The sequence below is a fragment of the Thunnus thynnus genome, chromosome 5, assembly GCF_963924715.1.
Source record: "Thunnus thynnus chromosome 5, fThuThy2.1, whole genome shotgun sequence".
Classification (NCBI taxonomy): Eukaryota; Metazoa; Chordata; class Actinopteri; order Scombriformes; family Scombridae; genus Thunnus; species Thunnus thynnus.
This window is the reverse complement of record NC_089521.1, coordinates 20,982,390-20,994,910: the sequence shown is the minus strand read 5'-3', so window position 1 is coordinate 20,994,910 and position 12,521 is coordinate 20,982,390. Positions and strand designations below refer to the sequence as shown.

Here is a 12,521-nt window from a genome sequence, read left to right as displayed (position 1 = left end):
TAGGGATGACTGCTGGTGCTTTCACAAAATATTTACACAATGAGATTTTTGATAAATGATGATCAGAAATGTAGATATAATGACTAAGTGGGTAAATGAAAATAATAGAAAAGCTAAAACAGTCTGGTCAGTTCACATCACTTTAATATAATGCAGCCTTCAAAACCAGGAAAAGAAAACACTTACGCCATATCACGATATTATGAATCCAAAATCTAAGACGATATTTAGTCTCATATCACAGTATCAATATATTATCGATATATTGTCCAGCCATAATGTGCTGGTTTCAAAATAGATTCAGTTCATTGAAGTAATTTGACAAAATGACTAAAACATAATATTTATTTAATTTACACATATTCAATGCAAAAATGTTACATAATAACATTTGAATTTTTGTGTCACTGATCTTAAATCATCCTTGTATAGAGACACAAACTTAAGTCTGAAATGAAGCCGTTTATATGGAAGTTAATAAATGCCACAGAGGAGGCACACTGGCAGAGCAAATAAATAAGTAAGAAAACTTGGTGGAAAAAAACTAAATGAAATTGCAAATCTACAAGCAAAACACAATCTTGACGAGTTTAGTGATTTTCAGTGTAAAAAGAGACAGCCTTTGTTTACTCATCAGTGATACTGACGTGAATAGAGGTTCCTCAGAACTTCCTCACTGAACTGGTAGGTTAGCTTCTTCTTTACTTTTTTAATCTCTCCGGTTTTACCATAGTTCCTCAAAGCCCGAGCCATTTTTTGGTAGGTCATTTTTTTCCGGTTTCCTTTCTGAAGACCCCAGCGGTTTGCCAGAGCTTCTTTGTGTTTTGTTGAAAACTGGAAGATGCCCTTTTCCTGGTCGACCCACCAGATGCTGTCGCTCATGTCACCATTTCGTAGCAAGTCCAAGAGGAACTGGTACAAGCGGATTTTCTTCTTGTTGTCTAGATTGGAAAATATGAGACTGAGTCATGCAATTTTGTCTTTGACTTTCAGTACATTAGAATTTAATGTCAGCAGAAACTTGGAGTTGGAAATACATACTAGTGTCTTTCCTTAAGGAGGGGTGGCTTTGGTCTTCAAATTCATCCTCCCCTTCTGATACCTCGAGCGGGGGACTGATTCCTCTTTGTTCCCCTTCTGAGTAGTAATGGGGCGGCGAGGCAGAGGGTGGGTACTGGTAGCACAGGGATGAGGTGTAATATGGAATCTTTAAGAGAAAAGCTTGTTGTAGGTCAAGTTAAGACAAAGAAGCGATAAAGATACAACTTTCCTGTTTGTTATTATTCATCGCTTGACATTTTTGTTTAAACACTCTCATTGTCTTAAAAGAGGAAGTTAACTCTGCTAAAATAGAATTCAATGCTCAGCAAGACCACGTGGTGTAGATGACATTTCAGTGAAAATATCCCCAACTCTCCACATCACGGAGTGTATTTGTGTAGCTGAAATTGCATTTTGTTTTTAGACTTTTTTAGCCATGACTTTATCATATCATTTAACATTCCTCCTTCTATTTTATACAGTATTCAGCTCTGGAGTTTGTATATATATTAACATTAGCTGATTCACTGATTAGTCAATAAATATAATATAGTTTGTAAAAAAAAAAAAAAAATTAATAATTTGTAATTTTTTAAAGCAAAAATGCCCAAAATTCTCTAGTTCAAGCTTAGTTTGCTGATTTTCTTTGTCATCTCAATCTTCTGTTAGTAAACTGAATATCTATGAGTGTTAATTTCAGTGTTGTTAAAATTGTAATGTGCATTGAAATCAAGAAAATAATCAACAAATTAATTGATAATGCATATTTGCCAGTGTCAAATCAGTACCAATTTTACCTAAAAATAAATTTAAAAAATAACAAAACCTTAGTTTTTCTTGTATTAGTCCTTTCATGCTTATAAACACTTGACTGCAGTGTGTAAATGTCTTTTGACTCAGGGGAAATACAATGAGCAAATATGTGAATCACAGTAATGTAGTAATACACAATGGTCTTTCATCAGTGCAAAACAACACTGTTGCATGCTCAATAAGATCACATTCAAAACTGACCTTGTTTCTTGCTGTAGGATGATGGTTTTGGGTTTATAATGTACATAATCATACTCAACATTTCTGTCAATAGGGGTACATATCAGTTTTTCAGATCACATAAGTAAAGATTTTGTCTTTTTGTTGTAGCACCATCATACATTTTCAAACATGAACTCACTTGTGGCGACACTGAGAGAGGTGCGAGTGGTGGATCCAGGTGGAGGGGCAGGGACTCACTGCTGAAGCGGTAGGGTTGTATCAGTTGTTGAGGAGACACAGACTGCAGCTCTGTGAGGTGATTTACTGGAGAATTCTCAAAGTCAGCCGGCTGGACGCGCTCCGAGTGGAAGGCCCATCTATGGTCTGAGAAGCGACGGAGGTTAAGGCACCCAGCCATGTACTGTAGCCATGAGTTTATTAACGGTTAAATCAAGTCATCTCACCTTCATAAATCTCCCCCACATTAGTGAGGTAGGGGTACAGCTCTGCCGGTGGCCGATAATTCTCTGACTCATTTGGAATCATTTCCTCTGAAGCCTTTGGAGGGGAAATATTAGATTTTTGTCATTGAGAAAATACATTTTGTGTCACTTTATGTGTCCAAAATGAAGTCACTTTTATTTATATAGAGCTAAATCACAACAGAAGTTATCTCAGGGTACTTTTCACGTAGAGTGACACATAGGTGAATTCAACTGTTACGCTAGAAATACTTTTTAAACTTTATTTGTATTGCTTTTAATAGAACATAATAGCAAAGTAAATTAATAAAGTTACCAAACAGACTAGGTCAATACATAAAGATGGATGTACTTTATGTTAAGGTTCACTTTTCCAGTTTCCACAGAGAAGTCAAATACACACGTCCTTATTAAACACACAGAACTCTGAAAGTAAGTCTTCAGTAAATAGAAAAGGCTCACCTTGGTCTCTACAATGACATTTAAACATAAGTGTAATATATCAAATTCAAAAATAGAAACAGCTATAGAATCACACATCATAAACAGTAATAATCAATTTAATGTCATAAAACTATGACGACTAAAGACTGAAACTCAAATATGATACAATAAAGCAGTTGCACTTACAGATGATATGACATATCCGTCCATCATGTAAACAAGGCAGCATGAGAATCTCTGGTTCTTGAAGCTGGTGATGAATGATAAACCCCTTCTTGTTTCTTCACTGAGACACACACGCAATGTCGCTGAGCTCTGACTTCACCAAAAATTAGGAACTGAAAGTGAGAAATAAGCCGGACCCTACAGTCTACATTAATCTTGTCAAATTCATACCATCAGCTAGTTCCTGAAGGCCGAGTGTCATATTTGAACCAATCATATTGACATATGCATTTCCTGTATGTCAAAAGAGGTATGATTGTTAAGAAATTCACGATATGAGGCTTCTGTTTTGACAGTAGGTTATATGTAATTACATAACATTCATAATTATTCATAATATTCTTATTATGGCCCAGAAAAAAAAGTAATAACAGCAGGTGTATCTGTGCCAAACCATACGAAAAAATCTGTTTTATTAGTATCCATATTTGCATATTTGTGGAAAAGTCACACATTTAACATAGACATCACTTATTATCACACATATTCAATGCTGTGCCCTTCTATTCTCCCCCCTCCTCCTGTTTTAGTGCTGCTGTGATGTGACCTCACAGTAACACTAACCGTAATCCTGCACATGTTCCTAACACAAGATGAAACCAAACTCAAATGATACTGTTCTTTAATTTAACTCTCAGTGATTAAATCGAAAAATCAAACTGCCCTGGCAGTGCAGCAAAAAAATGTGATTCACTCATTTCTTCCTATCACGTTTCAGTCAAAATAAATCCCCAGTTAGTTTTGTTCATAGGAATTTTCAAGAGTGATTGAACAAAGATGCCGAAACCAAAAGTGAAGTTTGGAATCTGGCTTGTTCCTCTTTTAGTGTGGCATTATGGTTTAAATTGAGGAAGCACTGACCATGAGAATGAAACCAGTGAAAACATGACTGAAATGGACAGTCTATGTCTCTGTAACTTGTTTGGTTTTGTTATATTTTCCCCCCAAAAAGACCCAGATCTACCTATATCCACTGACATACTTTCATCCTGAATCCTTGCTTGACACTTGACACACTTTTTTTTGTCATTTTTACCGACTGCTCACGTATTTCTTGATCTGTGTGGCCTCACTGGGATGGAAAGTTACCACCGACAATCTGTTGGATGTGATGAAACTGTTTCCTGTATGCCAGACAGAGAAAATGAGGCCTTTTGTTCAGTTTGATATGATCTGTCTAACGGTGTTTCATAACTGAACACTTTAGTCAACAGCAGCTCATGTGATACAGTGGATGGTTAAAAACAACACACCTGAGAGTGGATACTTCCTCTATAGTATGAGTTTGTCAAACTTTGGTAACAATCTATCCCTGCAGATCATGATCTGCTATGAGTGCAGGCATGGGGGCTTTCAAATATTTGCTCTGTCTCCATCTACTGGAAAGAAATATTGGATTGACCAGTATCTAGGCTAGAGTGAGTTCAGAGGCGAGAGAAGACAACCAAAATATAGCTCATCCAGGGCCCAAATTTATTTATCCTCTGCCCCGGAATTTGTCTCTTTTCGGCGATGCTTGACAAATCAAAGAAATGAGGGCTTTGGGGATACCTCTGCATCTCAGATTTCCATGTATTGCTGAATTTCCTCCCCGCCTCAGACACTGACAGCAGCAGCAGCAGCAGCCAGGAGCGGATTCCTGCTGTCCCGTGGAATTATCACGGCAGCGAGGCGAGAAACGCATGGAACATGGCTGCTATGAGGACTTTAACCGTGGCGGGTCTCTTTTTGGCATTTTGCGCTTTGGGACTGATTGCAGTGGCCATCAGCACTGACAACTGGTACGAGACTGATGCGAGGAGGCACCGGGAACGCTGCAAGAATTATTCAAACAAAAGAAACGACCCTGGCTACATTTACATCTCCAACAACAACCTTCCACTTCGCATGTTGCCAAAGGAGAAAAATGTGGAGAGAAGAGGCTCCAGTGTCAGCGGCGAGATGCTGCTGCGGGCTAAGCGGCACTTCTTGCCTCCTGCCCCGGCCATGGAGTCCCTCTGCAGTCGGCATTTCAACTCCACCATCACGGGACTGTGGAGAAAGTGCCACCGAGGGGGGTTTGACTTGGAGACAGAGGATTTGATCTTTAAAGGTTGGTTTTTGGGAAACATATTTACATATCTACTATTTCTCAATGTGTTTGTTTTGGACATTTGTGATGTGTGTGTGTGTGTTTTGTTGTGTGTGTGTGTTTTGTTGTGTGTGTGTGTGTGTGTGTGTGTGTGTGTATGTGTGTGTGTGAGGCGCCATCCGTAAACACTTTGTGCACGAATGCGCTAAGGTGCTGATGCTGCGCACAGACCTTCAAGGCCTACGCAGTATAACAAGGAGTACTGTTACGATGCAATCGACGTGATGTATTTTCCAGCACAAAAGGGCAAGCTGTAGTAACAGAAGCCTCCATATGCGTACAATACTCTACAATGGTGTGGGTGGATGGATGGGTGGGTGGTGTTGGAGGGGGGTTGGGTGCTTCTTTTTTTGGGGAGGGGTGGCAGCAGAGAGCCTTGTGATATCCACTTCATCTGATTGCAATGCTTTATGTGACATCCTCCTTTTGTGTTGTTTACATCCACAGGATTGGTTCCGCGCTGCACACCAATAAAATACTACTACTCATCAGCGGTGCTCCCAAGAAATCTGCCAATCAATCTGACGAAGACAATAAGGCAGGATGAGTGGCACGCGCTCCGTGAGTTCCCCAAAACGCATTTTCATAATCTTATGAATTCATGTGGTGAAACTTGGCATGACCCCAACAAAAACACTGCCACCTCTCCTTATGCGCTTTGCAGACCTCCAGAGGATGACGGTCAGCTTCATAGGCATGGCCATATCCATCATCCTCTTCGGCTGGATCATTGGGGTGCTGGGATGCTGTAAGGAGCATGATCTGATGCAGTATGTCGCTGGACTGCTCTTCCTCATGGGAGGTGAGAGCTACTTTACGTAAAGACCACTACCCTAAGTCACCACACAGGGGCAGTAAGGTCTTTGTTAATGAGAGAGTGGTGTAATGATGCATCAGAGGAGATGAAATTGGGTTGCTGTCGTGTCTGACTTGGTTTTTTTTTTTATCTTCCTCTCTGACAGGGACATGCTGCATAATCTCCCTTTGCACATGCGTGGCCGGGATCAACTTTGAACTGTCCCGCTATCCTCGCTACATGTTTGGAATACCAGATGACATCAGTCACGGTTATGGCTGGTCCATGTTTTGTGCTTGGGGTGGACTGGGCCTTACGTTGCTGGCTGGCTTCCTGTGCACACTTGCTCCTTCCCTCTACCCTCCACACACCCCTGTGGTGCACAAGCCCAGGCAGGAGAACGGCTGTGTGTGACAGGCCGCCGCACATCTAACAGACACCTGTCTCATCCTGAAACAGTGACGAGCCCTGTTCAGAGGACAGTTTTTACCCAGGGACTCAGCAGAGAGAGCCTTCACACGGACAGCTTGGCACGGAGAGAGCACAGGACACTGGCTCTCGCTCACATGAAAAAGAAAAAGAGGGAGACGTTTGACTGAAGATGATTTCAGTTCCTCTGGTGCTTTTTTCTGTCCCTCTTTATGAATGAACTGTTCAGTGTTATTGCTTGCTCTTCAAGAGGAGAATAGTTAAATTTTCTTCCTGTAAAATATGCTAGTTTGAAAAAAAAAAACGAGAAAAAGAAACACTGGCAGAAGATCAATAGCACAACTATGAAATCTGTGTTGAAGATGAAACTCTGGATGTGTACCGTCACATTTCAAAGGGCAACTGTGTATCATTATGTACCCATTCAAAACAAGATATGTACATGTACTTTTTGAATTGTATGTATGCAGATGCATTTGTGTTTATTCAAGGGAAAAATATGAGCATTAAGACCAAACTGTGTTTGAGGGAAATGTTTTGTTGTTCTTGAGGTCGTACCCCCATCGAAATATTTTTGAAAATAAAACAGCCATGCAAAACTATTTTATTTCCCCTGTGTAACACGCCTAACAGACATAATCTAAACCTTTTTGCTGTCTTCTTTCCTCTTATATGATGACATGAGTTCACTGGTATTTCAGCAGAGAGAGAGGTCTGCTAACGGAGGCAAAACTTTTACAGCATGTTTCTAAACAGCAGCTGTTTGCAGGCATCTGTTTCATACAACCACTTCTGAACATTTAAATGTCCAAAAGTCAGAGACCAAAACTTGAGTCAGTGACCAAAATTGGCAAAAATAAAACAATCCAGATAAAATACAACAGGGAAAAAGTGAAGCAGTGGTATAAAACCTCTTTCTTTAAACTACAACAATTGATTAAAAAAAAGAAATGAAATATATATATATATCAAAAACTGATCACATACTTCAGACATTCTGACAACAGCACAGACTTGCACTTGTAGTATGATCGATTATTTTAAAAGGATGATATTTTTTCCTTTGACAACATGCATACCAGCCACTGTGGGCTGTAATTACTTTCCCACAACTTCTGTGAGAAATTAAATCTGTCTGACATCTAATCCAAATGCTGGCTTCACTCATTTCCTGAAGTTTCTCTACTTCTAAGCAGTTCCTCTTTACTATTGTGTGGCTCAAAGTATATTTATTGTCTTCATAGACTTATTATTTGCAGCTGCAGCAAAGAAAGAAATCCTGATTGTTGGTTAAGACAATATTGGCCACTGGAGACTGTGGTTTTGCAAATATTAATAGTTCAGAATATAAATTCTATAGTAAAATTATCTGCACTTTCTGACAAGCTGTAAGATGATGAAACAATGATACTCTGAGCAGTAAATCGCTATTAAATACTGCCCATGAATGACTTGTACATACTGCAGTGGTGGGAGCAAAGCTGAATCACACACTGGGCAAAATGGGCGACTGACTCAGGGCTGTATTATTATCTTATGTAGAGGCTCTTTGTTAAAATCCTGTCTTGGCCTCTTTATTATTTTAATCTTTGTTGTGTTCACATGGGACACATTTCTCAACAAAGTTAGTAATTTTCCCTCAATAGCAATTTTTCCTTTGGGCCCCCTGGCAGCGTAATCCGACTCTTGAAAAGTATCAATACCACCATGCAATAGTCCATAATTTTTTCCCCTTAAAGTCCTCCTTCACTCAAAATATGTTTTTCTTCTTGTTCCTGCCGTTGGATGTTTGAGCTTCACTGATGATGTGTGCAGAGTTTCTCTGTGCACACTGAAAATCTGATTTTAAGGGGTGGGCCTACGAATATGATTTGTGACATCACAACTTTGGATGAAAAACTTTGGAGTCAATTCTGGTCCAACATTCAACTTTCACAAATGTGATATGGGAACTTGAAACCTCCAGTGCATAAACACTGAGAATGGACTTTTCAGTGAAGTAGGAGACATCTTGTGTCCATCAGTTAAACATCTGAGATGAAATACAGTACCAGTCAAAAGTTTGGACACACTCTCCCATTCCCTTGAATGAGAAAGTGTCCAAACTTTTGACTGGTACTGTATTTCATCTCAGATGTTTAACTGCTGGACACAAGATGTCTCCTTCTTCACTGAAAAGTCCATGTGTCCAAGTCTGTGTGTTTATTATATTGTTACATCAATTACTCCTGGCTAGTTGGAACTATAGGCTGTATATAAAATACTTTATAAACAGCAAATCAAATTTTATGAGCTCACTGCATGTGTTACATCACATAAAACTTCACGTAAAAGCCCACTCTTTAAAGTGACAACAGCTTACAGCTGTCAGATAAATGTAGTGGAGTATAAAGTATATATTTCCCTCTGAAATGTAGGGACGTAGCGATGGCCAGTGCCTCAAAACTGAACATGAGTAGTGTCAGATTAAAAGTACTTACTTTACACCTCTGACAAAATGATCTATTATGTTGTTTTGCAACATCAGCAGGTTTTAAACATGTAAAGTTACTACACTCTGTACTTGAGCATTTAAAGGACGGGTTCACTCTTTTTCTGTCCTAAAACAACAGTCAGTTGTCCAAATGAACACTGACACATATTTTACTTGCTGTAATCTTTCCTCCTGTTCATACTGAGCATTAGAAGATCCCTTCATAATGCACTTTAAATGTAAGTGATGGGGGCCAAAATCCACAAGCCTCCTTCTGTGCAAAAATGTATTTAAAAGTTTATTTGAAGATACTAAGTGGCTTCAGCCTTCTAAATTAGTCAATCAAGTCATTATCTTTCAAAGTTACTGCCTTGTTTGTCTCAAATTCCCTCCTTTTGTTATAATCCTTCCACTGCAGCTGAATAGGAAAACTGTCTGTCGAGACACAAATATGGACATTTTTACTAAAAAGACTGAAACTGTGGAAGATATCCACTTTACTCAGACTGCTGAAGCTTCATATTATCCTCAAATATGCATGTGAACTGATGCATCTTCATCAGTAGATGGAGTTTTCTCAATGATTAAAGTCATTCTATTATTATTAAAGTGTGAACAATCACCAGTTTCTGTCTTAACTTAAAGCAACTCTTAACTAAAAAAGTTGCAGTGGCAGATGTACAGTAGTTACTGGAAGTAGTAGTATTATTATTAACTGCAGTGATAATAATAGGACTAGTAGCAGTTGTAGTATTTAAATAGCACTCATCTGTCTAATAATAACACCAGGCAGGCATGTGCACAGAGAGGGATCAGTGTGTTCTCAGGTCAACTCTGGTCCGCATTCCTGACCTTTCTTTGTTTGTCCTTAAAATATGTCTGTGAGGAGAATACATTCTTCTAACAGCAGGACTTCCTGCTTTCAAAGCAACAGACCTTGAATCCCATTCACAGAAAAAATATTTGTCTATAGGAGGAATTAATGATTTGAGCCAAAAAAGACAAATTAGGTAAGATGGGTGGGTCTTACTGGGAGGTTTCGTGAGCCTCGCTACCTTACAGTGGAAATTCTAACCAAATCTTTTAATCAAATCTTTGGAACCCTGTGCGGTGCCCCTGAAAATTAAGAGCCTTATAGACCTATAGGGTTTCTGTGTTCATGGAGCTCCTACAGCTCCGGGTTTTTTGACAGGGCTGGCCTAGACTGTGCTGCGCTACACAGAGCTGTTTTCAAAAAGGGGTCCCTCAGGGGAAGCTGGACTGTGAGGAAAACCAGACAGAGGAAATCACACCCAGTTGCGCCCATGGCAGCCCATCTGGCTCCTTCACATCTGCAGAGACATTATCTCTGTAAAAAAGTGGGCACGCTTATGGCAGTTACTTTGTGGTTGTTTCAGACGTTGGCTGGAACAAAAGCTTTTTAAATGGTAGTTAAATACACTGATAACTAGCAAAAGGCATTCAAAATATTAAATTCAAGGCACCGCAAATTAAAACAGCCTGACAGTGGATTGGTTTGTATGTATGACCCTTCAGGGCAGAGTTAATGTCTTTCAGGAATTCCAAGCAACTTTCCTCACAAACAGTGCGTCTGAAATAAGATTCTGTATGTCGACACAGCAGAAGAGTCAAACTGGAGCATTTTGACAGCGATTTAAACAAGCTGTACATCTAACTTCAGTACAATGACATCATCCAAAGCAACGGAGAATTTCAACACAACAACATTTCCTATCAACCGCATTTTTTTATAGATTGTGACAGAGAAAAGGGTAGATAATGCCAACAGCGGCTGCCTTCGGACAAACATATTTCATACTCCAGTCGATGACTTCCAGATGGAAGCGGGAGGCAGTGACATACTTCAGACGCCAATTAACCGGGGCCACTTGAAGGGACAGTCGAGTCACTGCCACTTGTAGCGCCAACAACAAAACATGGTGATGTAAAGACATGACAGGAGAGGAGGGGTCACTTTCCACCGCTGAAAATTTAAAAGTTCAGATTTCAAAGGTTTCATTGCAAAACCTCAAGCTTCAAAGGATGGAGTTTTACAAAACACTGCTGCATGACACTGTATGTTTCAGGACAAATAAGTAAGATATTTAACAGAAAACTCATGAATTTGACAACCAAAATGAAGATTAAGATGAATATTAAGCTTTTATTTGATCAGTTATAATAACCCATGACTGTAAACAGCATAATTTAAATCATACAGACAGAAATGTGGCTGTATTATTAATTCAGAGGCCAATAAATCCACTTGGAAGGAATTTTATTATCATTCTCTCTTCTGAATAAATGTCTTTCTCAGAGGTGGCACAGAGGGCTCCTTGCAGACATATTTTTTGTTCACATTTCCTTTTCCCCTCATGACTCAGAGGAATGTGTTGGTGTTTTTGTTTGAGCTCCCTATAATGACACATTTCCAAGAAACGCGGATAACCAGAAGTCAGAGATATTCAAGATACTTATGGAGTAATATTCCTAAGCCACAATGAACTTTCCAGTTGTTTGTTGAACTGGAGGGTCTCATCTCTTTCTCTCTCTCACGCACACGCACACGCACACTAAAGCTGCCATAACCCCATTATAATCCTACATTAAGAAACTCTGTTTTCAGGCGGCTCAGTCTAGTACCATGACTGCGAATGATGAGAGCCAGCAGCTCATGTTTGTCTTTCAGTCCCACAGAGATGTCCGTAGTTTCCCTCAAACTGTCCCTGATGTCACCCACTTGTTTCACCACATGACCGTTCAGCTGTTGCTCCTCTCTCAGCTCAGTTTCTTGGCTTTGTTTAAACTTCACCTCCAGTTCCAGCAGGGATTTGTCCACGTTTGAAAACGCCTCGCCGATCTGTGAGATCTCCCGCCGGAGGAACTTGCCGTAGCTGTCCTCTCCGTCCAGGTCGTGCGCCACAGTCCGGCCGATGCTCTCCAGCAGCCGCGCCGCGTCCTCCGCCTGCAGCTTGGTGAGGATGAAGTCGTCCCGCACCACGGAGTCGCTCTCCTCGGAGAACCCGCACGGATACACATCCGAGAATTTAAACAGCATCTGGCACTTCTCCGGGTCCTCAGTATCGTCGTAATCTCCGTCCGGGACATAGAAGTGATGGAAGGTGCCATTGGAGATCTCCGGTTGGAGGGGCCCGGTGTAGACTGCCGAGTAACATGGTAAAGATGCGACTATGATGAGCAGCAGTGGGACGGGATCCATCATGCACCTCCTCTCTCTCCTTGGCGAAGAGCATCTGCGCTGGTAGTCGGATCCAGCGCACAGTTTTCATCCCGACTCATGTTACACAGCCCCCCGTCACCTAAAAGGCACAGACTGCCTGTTAAAGTCAGGAGGGCCCCTGGAGTCCCCCGGCCAGTCCAACCACACAGTGGAAGTGCAGAGTCATGAGCCTGCTGCTGCTCTTCCTTTAATTCATACAAGAGCAATTAGATCATATGTTAAACAATGTGTAGAGTTTGGATTTAAAGTGGGAATTTTTTTATTTTGTCTCTGTCATTCAGTTA

The 12,521-nt window shown here is 40.4% G+C and overlaps 3 protein-coding genes across 4 annotated transcripts; 1 reads left to right on the top strand and 2 right to left on the bottom strand.

Moving 5' to 3' along the window:
* Nucleotides 1-73: 73 nt before the first annotated feature.
* spi1a (Spi-1 proto-oncogene a) lies at nucleotides 74-3,285 on the bottom strand. 2 transcript variants are annotated; one of them, XM_067590031.1, is made up of 5 exons: nucleotides 3,129-3,285; nucleotides 2,481-2,574; nucleotides 2,216-2,400; nucleotides 1,042-1,174; nucleotides 74-941 (listed from the first exon to the last, which is right to left on the bottom strand). In XM_067590031.1, exons 1-5 carry the CDS (start codon nucleotides 3,153-3,155, stop codon nucleotides 634-636), a joined length of 747 nt encoding a protein of 248 aa, XP_067446132.1. In that variant the 5' UTR covers nucleotides 3,156-3,285; the 3' UTR covers nucleotides 74-633. The 2 variants fall into 2 exon arrangements, with proteins under 2 accessions (XP_067446132.1, XP_067446131.1); XM_067590030.1 differs by having other exon boundaries at nucleotides 110-941; nucleotides 1,042-1,207.
* An 881-nt stretch (nucleotides 3,286-4,166) lies between these two features.
* tmem276a (transmembrane protein 276a) lies at nucleotides 4,167-7,125 on the top strand. Its single transcript, XM_067590029.1, has 4 exons — nucleotides 4,167-5,259; nucleotides 5,746-5,859; nucleotides 5,963-6,100; nucleotides 6,261-7,125. The coding sequence occupies exons 1-4, from the start codon at nucleotides 4,857-4,859 to the stop codon at nucleotides 6,506-6,508; spliced, it is 903 nt and encodes a 300-aa protein (XP_067446130.1). The 5' UTR covers nucleotides 4,167-4,856; the 3' UTR covers nucleotides 6,509-7,125.
* A 4,015-nt stretch (nucleotides 7,126-11,140) lies between these two features.
* Nucleotides 11,141-12,279, bottom strand: fibina (fin bud initiation factor a). Its single transcript, XM_067590033.1, has one exon. It carries the CDS (start codon nucleotides 12,217-12,219, stop codon nucleotides 11,590-11,592), a length of 630 nt encoding a protein of 209 aa, XP_067446134.1. The 5' UTR covers nucleotides 12,220-12,279; the 3' UTR covers nucleotides 11,141-11,589.
* Nucleotides 12,280-12,521: the final 242 nt, after the last annotated feature.